Source organism: Salminus brasiliensis, chromosome 7, assembly GCF_030463535.1.
Source record: "Salminus brasiliensis chromosome 7, fSalBra1.hap2, whole genome shotgun sequence".
NCBI classification, from domain to species: Eukaryota; Metazoa; Chordata; class Actinopteri; order Characiformes; family Bryconidae; genus Salminus; species Salminus brasiliensis.
Window position 1 is genome coordinate 12067400 of NC_132884.1, and position 22474 is coordinate 12089873.

Genomic DNA, 22474 nt, shown 5'->3' on the forward strand with positions numbered 1-22474 from the left:
CGATCATAGCTTTGTTGGTTTTAACAATCATGTTGGTAGCATTGTCATTATCAGTTTGAAAATCATAACACAGCAAACAAAACACAATGTAGTAAAACGAGCGAAAGTCAGCATGCCAGCTGCTGGCCTCATCAAACACTGCTAGCCGCTGCTTTCTCATGCCAGTCCATTATAATATAATGTTAGGGAGAGCAATGTCATGGTAAGTTAGCATTGGCAAACTGTTGCTACAATTACTTATCTCTCCTTGTGTTTAGTTTAATGCGTAGCTAGCTAGCAAGTTCCAGATTCACATTAATTTAAATAAATGTTCATTTGTGTAAGGACATTTACCAACATTGTAAAATGCTTTATGTCATGACAACATTTCAGACATAACAGATGAAAGATAAAGCCATTAGGACACTGTGACCAATTGGAATTGAGGCTGCTAGAAGTTATTTCAATAAAACCTTACCTCGGTTGGCCATGGCGGTCTCAATGATGTCAAGTGTGGGATCATCTTCACAAAGATCATAGGGCATGTTACCATCAGAATTGACTGCTAAAAGGTCTGCACCGCTACATAGAAAATAATAGTCAAACATAATGCCATTATTGTGATGTGTGTGTACATAAAACACAGAAAGATTTATACATGTTTGTGTATAAACACGTTTAACACAGGCCTGATAAATAGAGATGGTCCTGTCCAATGGACTGGTTTTAGGGGCCAATTCCAGCATAGTTTAATGAATCAAGTATCGACTTATACATTATTCACAGCAGTGAGGAGAGTTCTCAGAAAGTATTGAAACATTTTGGATGTGTACAGTGTGAAAATATTTTACAGTAGAACATGACAACTTAATGTAATATGTGTGGTTCTAGTGGAGCCACTTTTCCTTTAGACATATGTCTATTCGTACAAGCAGTTAATTTACCAGTGAGAGTACCACACAACTTTGGTTTTACACCAGCACCAAACAGCATGTTCAAAACTGAGTAGGCAAATGCCCACACTAGAGAATAGAAATCATAGTGCAACCACCCAAAAACATAGTTAATTCACATAAATAGTCAACCATAAACAAAAGATATCAATTAAGAGTGTGTACTACTATACACATACTATACACATGACTTGATTCAGTACTTCAAAGTAACTGGCAGCCGAATGATTAGGGCTGTCAGTCATATTACTATTGTAACACATTACTAATTATTACTATTTACTATTATTATAATATAATAAATGTTTTAAATTATCTTAGATGATGAATATCTTTTAAATTATCATTTTAAAAAGTAGACTACTTAAATCAGTAAAGATATCACATTTAAGAAATCACATTTAATTTGCCTTATATTAATTAGTAACTTATCTGACCAAAAAGAGAAACACAAAGAATAGATCAGATCAGTGTCTGCCTTAAGGCACTTGGATTGGGGAGCAAAAAAATGGATCAGAACATCGCTACTGTTTTTACAATACAGATGGTCCATCCACACATAAGATAACATGAACAAGTACACCCAAGAAGTAAATCTGCATTTTTAAATGTAATTATTACACCAACTTGTGGAGCAAATGCTTTACATGTTAAGCAGAATTAACAGCTTGTATCTTGTTGGGCATGATTCAGATGTAACTGATACTGGACATTTATTCCAGTTAATTTATTAATATTACAAGACTCTTAGCCCTAATATCTATTATATCATAATATTGTAATATCTAAACAGAAAATGTTGCAACATGTACTGAAAAGCTTTCATGTGTGGAAGACACACCTCATGAAGAAGAAGTCCCTTTTTTAGCCTTAGACACTTACTGTTGGATGAGAATCTTGACAAGACCAGTATGTCCACAGGTAGCTGCAGCATGAAGTGGTGTCCAGAGTTCATTATCCTGAGCATTGACACTTGCACCTCGACTCAACAACAGCTGAACCATATCTTCATAGTTATCTATACAACACTGTTAGAGAAGGGGGATGGAGTGGTAAACATGTGTAAACACAAATGTGATCATTGTGTGTGCCAGACACACCTACTCGTTTGGTAAGCATACCCCTTTCTCGTAGACCAAGCGTGTTTCAAACCACCTTCACTGAGCTTACTGCGCAGCCTAAAAGGACTAGAAGCAAAGCAGATTTTAGCCTGGATGAATAGGTTAAAAAAAGGACACCTGCTGCACAACACTGGGCCCAACCAGCATCCTTGAATAAGATTAACATTATGTTATTAGGTTAAATAATAAATCAAAACATTACATGTTTGCTGCCCCCTGGTTGATTACGCCAGAAAAATACATACAGATTTCTAAGTTTGAAATTACTTAAGTCAAAATGACTGGGGGTTAAGGGTTTAAATAGTTGTGTTTAATATGTTTTATTTTGTTTTAAAAACTTGCTGTAAGCAATAAATACTTGTATTAAATGTGATGCAAAATAAAAATAAAACATATGCAAAGTGTTATTTGTCTTTTTTAAATAATCGGTCAGAAGGTAAAATAACACTCCAGTTTCAAAGAAGTAAACTTTTCAGGCAATTATCTGATGCCATAGGTTTTAAAGAGTTAAGTCTCCTCTAGCAACTGCACATTAGAGAGGGGGTGTGGCTCAAACTGAAACCTTAAGATGGATTAAAGGTTAACAATGGTAACAGACATACTTTGGGCTATCTTTGACAATTTACTTGTCTTTTACTATCAAATATAGTTAGTCTTATGTAATCAAATTTAGCCTAAAGGCTACATTAAAAATAAAAAGGGACCGTTCAAGAGAGATAAAAAAAAAATGTAAAGACTCAAAATAATGAAACTTTATTTAAACTCTGGGTACATTTCTCCTCATTTACAATTTAGCTGAGCCGAGCTGATACATAAGGTAAAAATGAAAACAAGGAATTCATATTAGGGATGTCCTGATCAAGCTGTTTAATAAATTATGATTTGTTTTTAAGCAAAGTTATTCTCTTCCAGAATTTGAAACTGCCTGAAGCTGAATTTATAAATAGATGCAGGTAATGCACATGCTTTATTCTTTGATTTCAGTAAGAAGGATATTTCATTTGTCACTCAGGGGTAAGATCTATCTTGTATTCCAACATTTTTATATGGGACATGCTTGTCTACCACTGCCAGAAATGTTTTGGGATTGCAGTAGTGTAGTGAATGTCAAGTCATTTATCATTAAATTGTTTCAAATATCTTCTAACCACCACTCTGCAACTCCCCCATGTACATTTTCCTCAGCTGTGTGATGTTTAAGAGGTTTCCATGCACAGTGTGTTGCAAACCACCCTATCAATAGTATTACAGACCTGGGCTTTGACCTGGCCATTCCAGAACGCGAGAATGGCAACACTTTACAAAAAGGGTACACTAATAAGAAAGTACTTATGACAGTAAAAACATGTGGTTAACTAAATGGTTAAATAATGTCTCAACAAATTATTACTTTACAGAAAAAGGTTGCAAATGCAACAAATGTGTTTGCCTAGCACCAGTTTGGTGGTTCTTAGGAAGTTCCCCACCATTCAAACCAAATTCTGACCACTAGGCTGCTACGGCTATCTGCCTACCGAGTATGTAGAAGTTAGCATTTGCTACTACTATTATTACTAATATTATTATTACTATTACCACCATCATCATTACTTTCATTATTCTTACCATCTCTGCTATGATAATATCAGTACACTGCAGCAGAACCGAAGTCTTATGTGGTGGTAGGGTGACAATAATTTATAGGTAGTTTTGACCATACAAATAGTGCCATACAAATAAATCTGATTTAATTTGATTTGTCAGATCTTAATTTGGCAATGGTTTACATTTAACTTAGCGTTCCTTTGCATTAAATAGGCATTCAGATGAATGTTGGTTGAATGTCAGGTAAGCATCTACAATGGATCATGTTACTGTTGACTAGCTTATAAGGGCGTTGCTTAAAGTAGTCCAAATGGCAGTAGCTAGAGTCCTTTCAAGAACTAGAAACTTTGACCAAATCAGTTTGGTATTATCAGCACCACATTTGCTGCCATTTAAGTTTAAATATTTATTACAAACATTTGCCATTTGAATATAAAGCCCCAAAGTGGTTGCTATGGAGTTGCTATACAGTTGCAACCACACTGAGTATCTTAGCAACCAGCTAGGACAACATATATTAACCACTTGGCAACAGCTTTGCAAACACATTGCATTGAAAGAGTTTTAGAAACTGCTACTGAATCAAAAGACACATAGTTTATCTGCAGATGCACAATATGATCGTAATTTAACTGTTAACAATTTTAAGTGTTTTTGAGTCTAGTCACAAATAAAACAGATGTTTTGGCTTTTTTCAATGAAGCACTAAAAAGTAAAAAGCCAAAAGTGCTTAATTGAAAAAAGCACTCTCGAGAAATGTATTTAATTATGATTTTTTAAAAAATGTGTGGGTTTTATTGTGTTTATTTGCATATTCCAGCAATATTATGTAGAAATGTCAATGTTTTTTGATAACTATCGACCTTCAAGGTCAATAAAACATTTAAACCCTTGTTTGATTTTCAGAGCGAAAACCCTATGATTAATGCAAATTTCCAAGAAATCTAAGCAGGCGCAACTACATGCTTCCATTGACCTTTTTTGGTTTGACATGACCCAAGAAATAAAAATAATGAATGAAACGTGAAAAGTTTTGCTCACGAGATCTTAAGCAAAATGCATTTGCATGCACTATAGTGCCCCCTTTGAGGCTAATTGGGCCAGAGGCCAGGGATGTCTAATCTTATCCGCAAAGAGCCAGTGTGGCTGCAGTTTTTCTTTCAGGCCAAGCTGGAGCACACTGGTTGTTTAGAATGAAAACCTAAAGCCACACCCTTTTGTTGATAAGATTGGATGACCCTGCTCTAGGCCTTACAGTTTCGTCTGTGTGATCAGTTTTAGTGCAGAAAAAGTTTTATATCCTTTACACATTCCTTAATTTTCTTTAATCTAGATTTATCGTCAGGTTTGGCTGATATATAGAGCTGTGTGTCATCTGCATAACAATGGAAGTTAACATGTCTGCTTATAATCATGTCTGCCCAGTGGTAATATGTATAATGTAAATAATAGTAGTCCTAAAATAGAGCCTTGCGGAACTCACTTTTGTATAATTTGAAGATAAATCTTTTACCTTTATGAACTGATATCATTCGGTTAGATATGATTTGAACAAGAATCATAGGCAAGAATCTTCATCAGAGGCAAGAGTCTTGTAATCTTTTTTTAAACATTGTCCCACAAACAGGTTTAAAATATTCAGTGCAGTGTTCCAGACTGATTTGCAAATACAAGTGTGTTAAAAAAAGCTTCATTTAATCAATTACTGGTAATTGTTAAAAAGTTAAACCTTTGGGTTTGAAATAACCCAAGGAATGGAAATAATGAATAAAATGTTAACTGGAGATGAAACAGTAGGATACAGAGAATAGAAAACTGCCATGTGTGGTGACCTACTAACAAAATAATTGCACTTTTTGTAATCTAGAGACCAGCCAGCTACCAAGCAGGCAGCATCAATAGATATTTAACTTTGTTAAGACTGTGGTTAGGTCAAGCAAGCTTAGATTGAGTGTACAGAATCTACTGTACTGTACATAATTTGCTACCTTACTTTCATGTAGCATTGAACATAATCTACTAGTTAGTCGGCAGAGTAGTGTAAAAGGCGACAATTCAGAGCCGAGACCAGGCCGCAGACAAGCTAAACTGACAGCCTGCAAGTTGCTTTAAGGCATCACCCAGGTTATCTGAATTGAGACTGTCTGCACCCCAAATTAAAATGACTTTTTAGTGAGATTTCTAACATTAATAAAAGTCAGGCAGATACTCACACCCAGATCCCAGCTACCCTAACCAGTAATGGTTTTATTAAGAAAAGTATTTTAATAAGAAAATATTAGACAACAAGTCTCCTTACTAAATCTAACATGGCCGTCACCTGGTGTAGCCAATTTAGAACATAACTAAAAACACTTAAATTAGAAGCCATAAAACCTTTGATTAAGATAAATCTTGATCCTAGTGTACTGTCTAATTATAGATCCATCTCGAACTTAACATTTATTTACAATATATTAGAAAAAGCTGTGGCCCAACAACTCTGGATTCAGACCCCATGATAGCACTGAGACAGCTCTAGTGAAGATTACAAATGATCTCCTTCTTACCTCCGATCAAGGCTACGCATCATTATTAGCCCTACTCGACCTCAGTGCAGCCTTTGATACAACAGATCACACTATTCTCTTAGAAACGTTAGAACAATTATATCTAACGCGAGCGCTATCAGTTCGTAAAGGTAAACGATTTATGGAGATATGGAGGTCCGCAAGGCTCTATTTTAGGACTACTATTATTTACATTACAAGACCATGTTGACTATTAAATTCTTCTATTAACATATAAAGCCCTACATGGCTTTGCTCCTGAGTACTTGCGAGATCTTATTCCATATTATGAACCATCAAGATTACTAACTAGATCTCAGGGTGCTGGCTTCTTACTCGTTCCCAAAATTCAGAAAGTCTCAGCAGAGGGAAGAGCCTTTTCTTGTAAAGCCCCCCAACTCTGGAATAACTTTCCAGATAATGTTCGGGACTCAGACACAGTCTCATTCTTCAAATCTAGGCTGGAAACTTGTCTGTTTAGTTTAGTTTTTGGTAATTAATGTTTCCCCTTAGATAAAGGTTGTAAGTCCAGGGGTTCACAGACACAGGTAATTGTAGTATACTGAGATGCTGGAGCTGTCATCTCGCTGCTTGCACGCAATCACTCTGGACGGTGATTTGTGGACGGTGGTGCAGATGGACTCTAGCGTTTCAGGGTGCTCCAGTGTGTGTGTTACCTTCTGGCTCTCTCCTTTTAATTAAGCTGTTATAGTCAGACCTGCCGGAGTCATCAGCCACACTCCAATACTGCTCAATATTCTCTGCTCTCTATAAACCGATATTGCTCAACATTCTGCTTTCCATAAATCCATTCAGAACAAACTCTCTTTACCTTCTCAGAGTAAATGGTCGCCCACTCATCCAGCCCGACCTGCTGGAACACTGACCGCTAGGGTCCCCCCTTTCTGCATCAGACCAGCTGCCACCTACTAGTCCGACCACCAGGCTCCCCCACCACCCATGCCAAACCAGTGGCACACCCCCTACCTAATGCCCATGTTAAAACCTAAATGGACTTTCTTCCTCCAGCTCTGAGGGTCTTAGGTTTTCATGTCTTCTTATGTTGTTGTATCTTGTCTATTCACTAATAACTGATTGTGTAAAGCTGCTTTGTGACAGTTGTAAAAAAAGTTGTAAACAGTTGTAAACAGCAATATACAAATAAATTGACCACTTTGGTCTAATTTGGCCAACAACAGGGGCTAGGTGACATCACTAAATATTACTTAATAACACAAGAATTAAAATTGCACGTTTGCTTAAATGGCACTACCCAGCACAAACACAGCACTAATAAACAAGACTCCTTTGGTTCAATTTGGCCATCAACAGGCATCTGAATGATGTCACTTATCCAACCTTAAACATTTCTAAGACCAAGTTTATGTGGTTTGGTTGGAAAAGTGCCTTGACTTGCCCTACCTTTAAAGTTTCCATAAAATTTAATTTAACTATCCTGGAACAGGTTGCAACTTATCAATATATAAGTATATGGTTGGACAGCTATTTATCTTTCTCCACACATACTGATGTGTTACAATCAAGACCAAGCTTGGCTTTTTATACAGAAATCATTCTTCTTTTACTCATGCTGCTAAACTTACTCTTTTTCAAATGACTGTTGTCCCTTTGTTTGATTATGGTAATGTAATTTCCAGACTGGCATGCAAACTCTATGGTTAATTGGCCCTCCTAACAGACTCACCGTAATATACACACAAATACACTCTCTGAAGCTGAAAGTCCCCAAAACATACACTTCCTATGGCTCTTTTTTATTTCAGTCTGCAGCTGCTCATAACTGGAACACACTTCAAAAAACTCAAACTGGAATCTTGTGTCAATGTCTAATTTTAAGAATCGCATTCAGGAGATTTTATTTATTCTTGCCCCTGTTTTAACACTAACTGAAAGCTTGTATCGTAATTTTATATTTTCTATATGTATGCATGTATATGTATATACACTAAAGGGAACACTTAAACAACACAATATAACTCCAAGTAAATCAAACTTCTGTGAAATCAAACTGTCCACTTAACACTGATTGACAATCAATTTCACATGCTGTTGTGCAAATGGAATATACAACAGGTGGAAATTATTGGCAATTAGCAAGACACACTCAATAAAGGAGTGGTTCTGCAGGTGGGGACCACAGACCACTTCTCAATACCTATGCTTTCTGGCTGACGTGACAGACTGGAGACGCTGTGAAGAGCGATCTGCTGCCTGCAACATCCTTCAGCATGACCGGTTTGGCAGTGTGTCAGTAATGGTGTGGGGTGGCATTTCTTTGGAGGGCCGCACAGCCCTCCATGTGCTCGCCAGAGGTAGCCTGACTGCCATTAGGTAGGAGATGAGATCCTCTGACCCCCTGTGAGACCATATGCTGATGCGGTTGGCCCTGGGTTCCTCCTAATGCAGGACAATGCTAGACCTCATGTGGCTGGAGTGTGTCAGCAGTTCCTGCAAGATGAAGGCACTGAAGCTATGGACTGGCTCGCCCGTTCCGCAGACCTGAATCCAATTGAGCACATCTGGCACATCATGTCTCGCTCTATCCACCAACGTCACATTGCACCACAGACTGTCCAGGAGTTGGCGGATGCTTTAGTCCAGGATTTGGAGGAGATCCCTCAGGAGACCATTTGCCACCTCATCAGGAGCATGCCCAGGCGCTGTAGGGAGGTCATACAGGCACGTGGAGGCCACACACACACAATACTGAGCCTCATTTTGACTTGTTTTAAGGACATTACATCAAAGTTGGATCAGCCTGTAGTGTGTTTTTCCACCTTAATTTTGTGTGTGACTCCAAATCCAGGCCTCCATTGGTTAATAAATTCGATTTCTATTGATAATTTTTGTGTGATTTTGTTGTCAGCACATTCAACTTTGTACAGAACAAAGTATTCAATGAGAATATTTCATTCATTCAGATCTAGAATGTGTTATTTGAGTGTTCCCTTTATTTTTTTTAGTAGTATATATATATATATATATATATATATATATATATATACATACATACACACACACATGCACTTGAGTACCTTGGTTAAACTAAAGATTAAATAAAAAAAAAAAAAAACAACAACAAAAAAAAAACATTATTGCTTAATAACTCAAGAACTAAAATAGTATTTGGACATTCCAGTTCAGACAATGCCCATGAGTTACTGCATGCATACATTTTGGATCATCAAGTACTGCGATTCCTAGCCAGACACACACCACGATACAAAGTTTTAATACATTCCTTAACCTGGTCTAGTCTTACTATTTTCCATGAATACCTGCATAAGGTTATTTAAATAAGAGGATTATGTTAAAAAACAGGTCTAATCATAATTACAGAATGATATGCTTATAAATAATTTAGACAGGTCTTACCTGGTGCATTGCAGTGAGCCCATCTTCATTGCAGAGATCAGGGTTAACACTGTTCTTAAGTAGGTATTTCACTACGAGAGAGAGAGAGAGTGTGAGTGAGTGTGCACCATGCATATAAGTCACTGGTCATTGTTTTTGTATTTCATAGCAGTGGTCTGTCATGCACTGGCTGCCATCTTAATTATGTTAAGATTAGCAAAACAAAATTTAATAACCTTTTAATGAGAAGAAATTGAATTAAATTTAGCACAATGAAATTAAAACAACAAAAGAACATAATTGTTAGAAATAACTTTGAAAATGCACAAAAACAGCAACAGTGCTTTGTGTATCATTTTATCAATTGTTTTTTTTGCACAATTTTTGTTTAGATGCGCTGACTTGACTTGGAGACCTGCCCTTGCAAAGTTTCAGGCCCTATTAATTTATCCTTCATGAGAGCATTTACCCAAGCATTTGTTTGTGTTTGGGGCCAAAACTGTTACAGTTTAGCAACACTAGTTCTTACTATTTTATTTAGTGCCATTGCCAGTGGAAATAAATAATTTTGTTTTGTTTCTTCTTATTCTGTTGTCCTGCTGCCAATTATACTGGATGAATGACTAAAATGCCTACCTTCTACAGTCACGACTCCTTCATATTAGGGGTGTAACAGTTTGGGTGTAAGGGGTGAAACAAGGTACATTTTTCACCTTGTTTTGTAGAATCCCCCACATTAGCATGTTCATACCCTGCAACTGTCCAACAACGCTGACACAACATCCTTGTCCGAGGACAAGGAAACAACGTGGAACCACATAGCAATAGCTATAGACTTAAAAAAAGGTCCCCAAGAATGCTGGCACATGCTGACTACAGGGATCTCTACAGCAAATATTTTTTTCCGCATTCCATTTACAGAGTAAAATAAGCCAATTAACTTGTAAATGTATTATTTAAGGTTTCATAACTTCTAAACCATCACCACTTATTTTTTCATACTTTGCTAACTTTACTGAACAACCTTAATATACATTTTAATAGCATTTAGGAAAAAGGACTAAATAGTTGTAAACATACCATGTCAAATGCTTTATAAACATCAATCAACATACAGTGGGGCAAAAAAGTATTGGCAGCCACTGACTGTGCAAGTTCTCCTACTTAAAAAGATGAGAGAGGTCTGTATTTTTTATGATAGGTACCTTCTTAACTACAAGATACAAAATAAGAAAAGTCCAGGAAATCACACTGTCTGATTTTTAAAGATTTTAGTAAATTTAAGTTTTGGTGGAAAATAAGTATTTGGTCAATAACAAGTTCAACTCAATACTTTGTAACATAACCTTTGTTGGCAATGACAGAGGTCAAACATTTCCTGTAAGTCTTCACCAGGTTTGGCTGGTATTTTGGCCCATTCTTCCATGCAGATCTCCTCCAGAGCAGTGAAGTTTTGGGGCTGTCGTTGGGCAACATAGACTTTCAACTCCCTCCACAAATTTTCGATGGGGTTGAGGTCTGGAGACTGGCTAAGCCACTCCAGGACCTTGAAATGCTTTTTACAGAGCCACTCCTTCCTTGCCCGAGCAGTGTGTTTGGGATCATTGTCATGCTGAAAGACCCAGCCATGTTCCATCTTCAATGCTCTCACTGATGGAAGGAGGTTTTGGCTTAAAATCTCATGATACATGGCCCTGTTCATTCTTCCCTTAATATGGATCAGTCGTCCTGTAGGTATGGTGTTCTTCCTCCAAACACAATGAGTTGAGTTTTTATTAAAAAGTTCTATTTTGGTTTCATCTGACCACATAATATTCTCCCAATCCTCTTCTGAGTCATCCATATTCTCTTTGGTAAACTTCAGACGGGCCTGGCTTAAGCAGGGGGACACGCCTGGCACTGCGGGATTTGAGTCCTTCTCGGCGTAGTGTGTTACTGATGGTAGCCTTTGTTACTTTGGTCCCAGCTCTCCGCAGGTCATTCATCAGGTCCCTCCGTGTAGTTCTGGAATTTTTGTTCACTGTTCATGATCCTTTTGACTCCACGGGATGAGATAGGGTCCCAGATCGAGGGAGATTATCAACGGTCTTGTACGTATTCCATTTTCTTACAATTGCTCCCACAGTCTTCCTGATGTCCGTCGACAGTTCTTTGGTCTTGGCCATGAATAAGTTTGGAGTCTGACTGTTTGAGGAAAAGTTATTATATTATATTACTGTTGCTAATGTTGCTTATAGGTTGTCTATATATCATTATTTAATAGTATATTTAATAATATAATATCATTAATAATATCATTACTTAATAGAGTAATGAGGGAATCACCCCCCCGGGCTATTGATAACAAGGTTGTGGGTTCGATACCCGGGCTCGGCAAGCTGCCACCGTTGGGCCCTTGAGCAAGAGCCTTTTACCCTCTCTGCTCCCCGGGCGCTGGAAGTGGCTGCCCACCACTCTAGGTGTGTGTGTGTACTCCCTGCCCCTAGTTTACTAGTGTGTGTGTGTTCACCACCACAGATTAAATGCGGAGGACACATTTTGCTGTACATAGTACAGTGACAAATATATGCACCTTCAACTTTACAGCGTCTGTTACGACGAAAATGTGGGTAATTTAGTGCTGCTGAGTCCGCTTTATAGTGGCACTCGTCAAAGTATAATAAGGGCACATAGAGGGCGTTTGTGAACAGTATTTAGATTGGCAAAATGAGAAATGGGATGCCCTACTGCCATTTGAGACTGGGGGAGAGAGCATGTCTGAGCAAGCAACAGACATAGATCACTCTGTTTTAGCCCAACACAAAACTAACTAAGCAAAGCTTGAATATATCGGACTTAGAGGGCAGAATCACATTGCAGCACCAAACCAAGGAGGATGAGAACCTGCTAAACTCCAGGGGCATGCCTAGACTGTGCAGAGACCCAGGCCTCAGCACAAGAGGAAATTTGCTCTTTATCAAATGTTTGTGAAATTAAACCCAGTTGTCCATATGAAGTTAAATTGCATTTTATGTAACTCTTGGCATGTTGGAGGCATAGTAACAACATACAGCTCTGGAAAAAAATAAGAGAAAGTTGGAGTTACCTGAATTTGCATACTATGAATGGCATTAAGTCATCCAACAGCAACGGAAAAGACTAGTGGAGCGCCTGCTAAGACATGAAAGCTGTGATTGGCAGTCAAGGTTATTTCGCCATAGTGATTTTTGAATCACTGTTCAAATATTAGTACGGTGTTGTTTAAATTTGAATAATAACTTTTTTTCATTATAATTATTACAATAATTTATTTGCATTATTGTACAGTATATGATTTATGATTACAGTATATGGTTTATAAAATGCAATGCAAATGTTAATTTCCCAACACATTGCCTCTAAATAGTAAAACCAGAGAAAGAGATGTGGAGATAACATTTGAAAACAGGCCATCTTCTGTAACCAGTGTTCGTTTGTTTGTACACACACGCACACACACAAACGTACAAACACTGCACAAACGCAGAGAACTCGAGGGAAAGGGGGGGGGGGCTTTGAGCTTAGAAAGTAGGGAAAAACACGGGAGAAACACACAAAGGAGTGTGGCGGGAGGAAGTCTTGACCTAGAGTTACCCCTTACAACTACGTTCCGCACCATTCAGAAAAAATGTGTATGTATGCTAAACACTAAGCGACATATTCCACTTACTGTTGTTTTCACCGAATTATTTTCTGGTTGGGGGGGGGGGTAGATAGAAACAATAGAAAACATTTGAAGCATCCAGCAAAATCCATGGTTTAACACTACTATTTACACTTCCAAATAAATTAATGCAGAAGTGAGACACTGGTCAATTGGTCAGGGTCAAAACTGTGTGTGTCAAAGTTCACCACAGTTAAACTCATAAACGTGCACAGGTGAAATTTATTCATCCAACAGTCATGTTCACAAAATTCCACTGCAGCAGCAAATCTTGGTAAAATACATGTAATTTTGCACAACAAGCAGAAGAGATTTGTTTGGGCCAAAAAACAAGAAATGGACATTAGACCAGTGGAAATCTGTGCTTTGGTCTGATGAGTCCAAATTTGAGATCTTTGGTTCCAACTGCCGTGTCTTTGTGAGACGCAGAAAAGGTGAACGGATGGATTCCACATGCCTGGTTCCCACTGTGAAGCATGGAGGAGGAGCTGTGATGGTGTGGGGGTGTTTTGCTGGTGACACTGTTGAGGATTTATTCAAACATTGAGGCACACTGAACCAGCATGGCTACCACAGCATCCTGCAGCGACATGCCATCCCATCTGGTTTGCGTTTTTTTGCGGTTAATTGGACCATCATTTATTTTTCAACAGGACAATGACCCCAAACACACCTCCAGGCTGTGTAAGGGCTATTTGACCAAGAAGTAGAGTGATGGAGTGGTGCAGCAGATGACTTCCACAGTGACCTCCACAGTCACCGGACCTGAACCCAATCGAGATGTTTTGGGGTGAGCTGGACCGCAGAGTGACGGCAAAGGGGCCAACAAGTGCTAAACACCTGTGGGAACTCCTTTAAGACTGTTGGAAAACCATTTCAGGTGACTACCTCTTGAAGCTCATTGAGAGAATGCCAAGAGTGTGCAAAGCAGTAATCAGAGCAAAGGGTGGCTATTTTGAAGAAACTGTAAATAGTCATGAAAATACAGAAAATGCATTGAATGAGAAGGTGTATATATATATATATATTTGCTTTATGTTTACACTCACACAAATATCTGTTTTTGCTGATTAATCTTGAATCACAGCTCCCAGGCTGGAAGGGCCTTCCCAAGGTCCCAATGTTACATGTGGACTGAGCTAAAAGGTCAGGTCAGTGCCAGGATATATAATTCCAATTCTGCCAAGAAGAGTGATTTGAACAGCAAAGGCCATGTGGCTCAAATGAGGGGGAACCACATATAAATTTTCAGATAAAAAGAATTTGAATTAATGAGAGTACAGGAACGAAAGGCTCAAGATGCTCAGTGCAGATCTAAGGATGATATCAGAAATCTAGATTTACACAAGTGAGGAATATCTCCTGGAGCCATTTTTACACAACTGCAGATTTCAAGATCATTAGTTCAATCAACTGTACATAGTCATATGAAAAACATGTACATCCATATTGAATTCTATAGTTTTACATACATACAAAAAAACAACAAAATTTTAGCAGGTCTTAAAATTAGGTGAATGCAACCTAAGATGAACAACACTACACAACAGAATCCACCATGTTGTGTTAATGTGATTTGATGTGTTGTTCATCTCAGGTTGTATTTACCAAGTTTTAAGACCTTATAAGCTGCTAGATTTGTTTTTATTATGCCCAGATACACAAAACTATGTAATGACTGTTCTGCACTTATTGGGAGGTGTAGCCACTTTGCCATGGTGTAGGGCAGAGGTCACTACTAGGCGGACCACAATATTGGTCCGGACCTAGACGCCGTCCTATCAGGACCTGCGTTGTAAATAAATCCACTGTGAATAATACACATGACACTTGCTTTAGGGCACAGAAAATCTGGTCTTTGACAGAGAACCACAGCTGAAAAAAGATTATTTTGTGCAAGGTCTAGTGCTGAGACAGTTAATATGTAGACCCAGCAGATCTCTAAACAACATCAAGCTGTATCATATGCATGTCAGGAAAAATAAAAGCTTTTTAAATGTTTTTTTAAATGACTAGGTATGTCTTCTGATGAAAACAGCAAGGTTCTGGCTTCTTATTAGTACCCAGAATTTAAAAAATACATTTTAAAAGAAAGATTTTCATACAAAGAAATCCAGCTTTAAAATAGACTTCCAGTTATTGTTTGGGAAGTTCAAGCTGAAAAGATATTTATTTAGTTAGCTTTTTGACAAGCTTTTGATAATCTGTTGTCCCACCACTCTAACATGTCCGCATTTAAGTTTGATGACAGTAGGATGGAAGCATGTCTGATGCATGGCTGATGTCTTAAGGAATAAGTTTAGGTTTCCTTCTGCTATGCTTCACTCATTCCCCTGAGATGACTAATCCTTGCATTCCTGGGTGGAGTAGCTTCATGCCAGTGAGGGGAAAGACTAAAGATGCTTTGAGAAAGATAAGATAAATCAACAAACAGAAACAACACCATCACTTTGTCTTATCATAAGGAAATGAAGAAAGATCTGGAATGAACAGGAAGTCGGTATGAACAGTCTGTAGAGGTCATGCTGTGGACTCCACATTATGTATAAACTTAGTAATCCTGAAGCTTAGTTTTTCTAGACAATCATCCACTGCATGGCAGTTGTCTGCTATATAAAATAAGTAGAAAAAAACAGCCACTATGTACAGGACATTTTAATCCTGTATACAGTGTGTGGGATTATGAATAAATACACAGGTTTGTTATACACTGTACTACTTCTACAACTTCTATTACTACTATTTAAAAATAATAACAATAGTAGGCCACTTTTGCTATTTATGTTTGTTTCTAAAAATAACTGGCATTGTTTTCAGTATAGCCTGTGTACATGCAACCATATAGTGAGTTAAAATGTTCTTCTAGCTGAAAAAAGCTAAAGGGCAAAAAAGGAATGGGAACAGATATTAGCACTTTTTCAAATCAACTGAACTTTAATCATGTGATGATGCTTAAATTTGGTGCTGGTCAGATAGAAATCACTTAATCAACCAGTTTAAAGTTGACTCAAATTTTGTGTACCACAGTGAGCATAGGGAAAAGAAAGAAAACAAGGATAATTAGCAGAGGATGTGAGATCCAAAACTGGCAAGAAGTATGAACAATCTCAACAGTCCACAAGTCCGTCTACAGAGATCCTAATGTTCTTGTGGCCAGCCCATGGCACTGTAGATAACACCCCTGGACATACAGAAGAGAAAAATTGAAACGAAGGTGAGTTTAAATCATAGCCCAGATTTAATCCTGACCCTGGGTGTTAGCATTTATTATCTAAATATTGTACCTCAAAGCCCAGTAATATCAGACCATTATCTCATTTGAGCTACATCTTAGGCAAAATGTTAATTTGTCCCCCCCAACACTGTCTAAAGTGCGCAATAACCCCAATGACAGCTGTACAGTTTACTGAAAAACTCCCACCCCTATCGACCTTAGCTTACACTCCGTCAGACCAAACTGAGCTAGTAAAATTAATCTAGAAAATACCCTTCGATCAACCTGCTAATTGCTAAAAGAAATACTCCCAATTATAATCAGACCTCTTTTAACAATTGTAAATTCATCCCTTAGCCTCGGACATGTGCCCAAAACCCTTAAATTAGCAGTCATAAAACCTTTAATCAAGAAACCAAATCTTGATCCTAGTGTATTGTCTAATTACAGACCCATCTCCAACTTAACATTTATATCCAAGATATTAGAAAAAGCTTAACAACTCTGCTTATACCTGAGTAAAAATTACATGTATGAGAATCTCCAATCTGGATTCAGATCCAATCGCAGCACAGAGACAGCCCTAATGTCCCTTAGGTCCGAAATACACTAGAAATAAACTATCAGACTTAATGTTAGACTTGGCTGATGCTTCCATTATTTCTGGTCTAGCAGCTAAAAATCTTGGCGTCATGTTCGACTTAGATTTTGTTACGGTGTGGTGTGGGGTTCGGACTCAAGTGCAGTTAAACTTTTTGCTTTATTATTGTTAAATTTAATTATTATTAAACTACCCCTTTTTATGTGCTTGGTGAGATTGTGACTGTTGGGCTTGAACTCCCAACCCTGGTAATGGGAGCCCAGTGTACTTCCACTGCACCACCACAGCTGTGAGGGTGGTAGTATAAACACTGTTTATGAGCAATATAGAAAAAGGGTGGGAAAACAAACAAAGGAAAAACCAGGAGTAGTGTTTACTACACAACTCACAACAACTCTATTTATCTAGCCACTGCTTACAACAAACACTTTTTTACAACAAACACGTTTTAACTTCAGCTTTTCCTCACTGTTCACAACTCAAATGCTTTTCTCTTATAACTGCAGCTTTCTTCACTGTTCACAACTTGAACTGTTTTCTCTTTTCAACTTCGGATTTTCTTCACCGTTCACAACTTAAAACCACTGTTAACGTTCACCCCTCTACAAAGGTGCGACGGAGAATTGTGTTTGGCTGGGTGTATTTATACCGTGCCACACAGGTGGATCTGGTCAGCATTGATTACCGCTGGGAATTCTGGGGCTTGGAGTTCTTTGCTCCAACTCCACCAGCTTTCATACTTTGTTGGCCGGGCCCTCTGCTGGTGGCTGATGCTCACAGATCTATCATTTGAGCAACATATAGCCAATATTAGTAGGATAGCCTTTAAGCAGCTTAGGAACATTGCCAAACTAAGAAACTTCTTATCTCTACAGGACGCAGAAAAGCTAGTACATGCTTTTATTACCTCAAGGCTACATTACTGTAATGCACTTGTGTCAGGGTGTACCAGCAGGAACCTGAATAAACTTCAGCTGGTCCAAAATGCTGCAGCCAGGGTCCTAATTTGACCATATCAGTCCAGTTCTATCCGTACTTCATTGGGTCCCAGTTAAATTCCGTATTGAATACAAAATTCTTCTATTAACATATAAAGCCCACATGGCCTTACTCCTGAGTACCTGTGGGATCTTATTACATATTACGAACCATCAAGATTACTTACGGGGCAGTGGTTAGAGCGGTGGTTAGAGCGGTTAGAGCGCCGGGATATCGATAACAGGGTTGTGGGTTCGATTCCCGGTCTCGGCAAGCTGCCGCTGTTGGGTCCTTGAGCAAGGCCCTTTACCCTCTCTGCTCCCCGGGCGCTGGAGTTGGCTGCCCACTGCTCTGGGTGTGTGTGTACTCACTGCCCCTAACACATGTGTGTGTGTGAGTGTGTGTTCACTACCAGATGGGTTAAATGCGGAGGACACATTTCGCTGTACAGTCCACACTGTACAGTGACAAATACGTGCACCTTTACCTTTTTAGATCTCAGGGTGCTGGCTTCTTACTCGTTCCCAAATTCAGAAAACCTCAGCAGGGGGAAGAACCTTTTCTTATAAAGCCCCCCAACTCTGGAATAACCTTCCAGATAATGTTCGGGACTCAGATACGGTCTCAATCTTTAAATCTAAGATGAAAACTCATCTGTTTAGTTTAGCTTTTGGTAATTAATTGTTTTCCCTTAGATAAAGGTTGCAGGTCCAGGGGTTTGCGGACACAGGGAATTGTAGCACATTGAGATGCTGGAGCTGTCGTCTCGCTGCTTGCATGCGATCACTCAGGTTTGTGAACGGTGGAGCAGATGGACGCTAGCGTTTCAGGGTGCTCCCGTGTCTGTGTTACCTTCTGGCTTTCTCCTTTTAATTAGGCTGTTATAGTCAGACCTGCCGGAGTCGTCAGAGACACTCTGACACTGCTCAGCATTCTCTGCTCTCCATAAAATCCTCTCAGAACTAACTCTCTTTTTACTTTCTCCCTGAGTAAATGGCCACCCAGCCTGACCTGCTGAAAGATTGCCCGCTGAGGTCCCCTCTACCTGCGTGAGACCAGCTGCCACCTACCAGTCCGACCATCAGGCCCCCCACCTTACTTAAAGAAGTCCTAAAAATGTCCTGTAGATGAATGAGACCAAAACAGAGCCCAACAAAAGTGGGTGAATTTACTTGTGATGTAATGTATTTTTCAACAGATTTGATCCATCACCTGCCCCTCAACCGACTCCATGAGGATGGTATGAGGGCCCGACGTCCACAGGTGGGGCTTGTGCTCACAGCCCAACACCGTGCAGGACACTTGGCATTTGCCAGAGAACACCAGGATTGGCAAATTCGTCACTGGCGCCCTGTGCTCTTCACAGATGAAAGCAGGTTCACACTGAGCACGTGACGGATGTGACAGAGTCTGGAGACGCCGTGGAGAGCGATCTGCTGCCTGCAACATCCTTCAGCATGACCGGTTTGGCAGTGGGCCAGTAATGGTGTGAGGTGGCATTTCTTTGGAGGGCCGCACAGCCCTCCATGTGCTCGCCAGAGGTAGCCTGACTTCCATTAATGCAGGACAATGCTAGACCTCACGTGGCTGGAGTGTGTCAGCAGTTCCTGCAAGATGAAGGCATTGAAGCTATGGACTGGCTCGCCCGTTCCCCAGACCTGAATCCGATTGAGCACATCTGGGACATCATGTCTCGCTCCATCCACCACAGACTATCCAGGAGTTGGCGGATGCTTTAGTCCAGGTCTTGGACGAGATCCCTCAGGAGCCCATCTGCCACCTCATCAGGAGCATGCCCAGGCGTTGTAAGGAGGTCATACAGGCACGTGGAGGCCACACACAATATTGAGCCTCATTTTTACTTGTTTTAAGGACCTTACATCAAAGTTGGATCAGCCTATAGTGTGTTTTTCCACTTTAATTTTGTGTGTTACTCCAAATCCAGGCCTCCATTGGTTAATAAATTCGATTTCCATTGATGATTTTTGTGTGATTTTGTTGTCATCACATTCAATTTTGTACAGAACAAAGTATTTAATGAGAATATTTCATTCATTCAGATGTGCTAGGATGTGTTATTTGAGTGTTCCCTTTATTTTTTTGAGCAGTGTACAATATAAAGGATGCATACACTGCCACACAACCTGTTCTACCTGCAGCCACAGTACAAGCCCCAGGTCCAACCTGTAACTACACGCTCCTTCAGGAAACTGTCTCCTGGTGCTGAAGCAGCTCTCAAGGACTGTTATGAGTCCACTGAATAGAGTGTACTGCAGGAGTCATATGGGGAGGACATCAAGGGGATTACACACTGCATGACGGACTATATGAACTTTTGCATGGACATTGTTGTTCGTAGGAACACTGTGCGTTGCTATGCTAACAAAAAGCCCTGGATAACCAGCAGTGTAAAAGGCCTTCTAAACAAGAAGAGGAGGTCCTTTAATAACAGCAACCAGGAGGAGCTTAGGAGCGTACAGAGGGAGCTCAAAGTCCACTTGCGAGAGGTCAAGGAGTCCTACAGGAAGAAGGTGGAGCGGACGTCGAGGGAGAATAACATGAGGGAGGTATGGAGTGGTATAAAGACCATCACAGCCTGTAAGCAGAGGACGGACAGTGCCACAGACAGTTTCTTCAACCGGTTTGGAGTGGAGGATGCTATGCTGTACTTTTGCCATCAGACCCACTCTCATCTTGACAAGGGGGACAGCGTTGTGAGAGTAATGTTCTTTGATTTTTCTAGTGCCTTTTACACCATTCAGTCCCTCCAAATGAGAGACAAGCTGTCAAGTATGCAAGTGGATCTGCACCTGGTAACCTGGATTACTGACTACCTCACTGGCAGACCTCAGTATGTCAGGCTGAAGGAGAGACCTCAGAGACCTCATATTTTCCTGTGGAAAACATCTTGTGTGGTACCTGTGCTGAGAACGCAGCACCCAAAGGACCTCAACAGCTACAGGCTGGTGGTACTGTCTTCTCATCTGATGAAGTCACTGGAGAGGCTGGTCCGTAATGATCTCCGCCCTTTAGTGAGCCCATCCACGGACCCTTTATAAAACAGGCCAGAGCAGACACTTCCTACTGAGCAGATTAAGGTCATTTGGAGTGCAGGGAGCACTCCTGAGAACTTTCTTCGACACAGTGGTGGCATCTGCTATCTTTTATACAGTGGTCTGCTGGAGCAGTAGCATCTCAAAGGCAGACAGGAAAAGACTGAAAAGCACTGGGCAGCTCCTTCAGCAACAGGCTGCTTCACCCAAAGTGTGTGAAGGAGCGGTATTGCAGGTCGTTTCTTCCTGCTGCCATCAGACTCCAGCACAGCTCCCAGAGGAGCACATACACACACTTAAACTCCACACACATACAGGAATGTTCTTTCAATGTAACATTACAATGTGCAATTAAGGGGCAAGTTGCAATTATCTGAAAATAATATTGTTCTTGAATTGTTTGACTTATTATTTATACTATGTATATATATCGCAAATGTATCTACTATTTTGTAACGGACTGTTTTGCTATCAATTTGCTTCTGTAACACTATGGGACTAATAAAGGATCTTATTTTACCTTATCTTATCTTAGTTGCTGTTTCCAAAGGTTGTGCTACTAAATAGTGAATTCAGGGTGCCAATAATTGTCCAGCCCATTCCTGGAGTTCTGTGTAAAATCAGATTTTACTTCTTTTACGTTTTGCTTTTTTATTTGTTGTTGTTCCAATGCAAGCAAAAGAAATACAGTACAGTTGTCCTACTTCCACCCCCATGCTTCACAGTACATATGGTGTTCTTGGGATGCAACTTAGAATACTTCCTCATCCAAACACGACGAGTTGAGTTCTATTTTTGTTTCATCTGAACACATAATATTCTCCCAATCATCTTCTGGATCATCCATATTCTCTCCGGCAAATTTCAGAAGGGCCTGGACATGTACTGGCTTAAGCAGGGGGACACGTGGCGTAGTGTGTTACTGATGGTCTTGTATGTCTTTCATTTTCTTATAATTGATTTCTTCAACACAGTTCTCACAGTTGCTTTAGTCACACCAACCTGCTTGCCTATTGTAAATTCACTCTTTTCTTCCTGGTGTCCTTGGATAGCTCTTTGGTCTTGGCCATGTTTAAGTTTGGAGTCTGACTGTTTGAGGCTATGGACAGAAGAAGCTTCTTAAAGAAGAAGTTACAGGTCTTGTGAGAGCCATAAATCTTGCTTGTTTGTGGGTAACCAAATACTTATTTTCCACCATAATTTACAAATAAATTCTTTAAAATTCCTACAATTGGATTTCCTTTTTCCTCATTTTGTCTCTCGTAGTTGAAGTGTACCTATGACGGAAATTACAGACCTCTCTCATCTTTCTAAGTATGAGAATTTGCACAATCAGTGGCTGACTAAATACTTTTTTGCATGACTGTAAACATGTATATACCAAA

The 22474-nt window shown here is 39.5% G+C and overlaps 1 protein-coding gene across 2 annotated transcripts in view; it reads right to left on the reverse strand.

The window, feature by feature from the left end:
• Nucleotides 1-22474, reverse strand: part of ppp1r16b (protein phosphatase 1, regulatory subunit 16B) — a 74181-nt gene that overhangs the window by 24101 nt on the left and 27606 nt on the right. For both annotated transcript variants that reach the window (XM_072683881.1, XM_072683880.1), the window contains exons 3-5: nucleotides 9583-9653; nucleotides 1815-1960; nucleotides 458-561 (exon numbers count right to left, since the gene is read on the reverse strand). In XM_072683881.1, the coding sequence (XP_072539982.1) occupies nucleotides 458-561; nucleotides 1815-1960; nucleotides 9583-9653 (321 nt within the window). The remainder of the gene's footprint in view (nucleotides 1-457; nucleotides 562-1814; nucleotides 1961-9582; nucleotides 9654-22474) is intronic.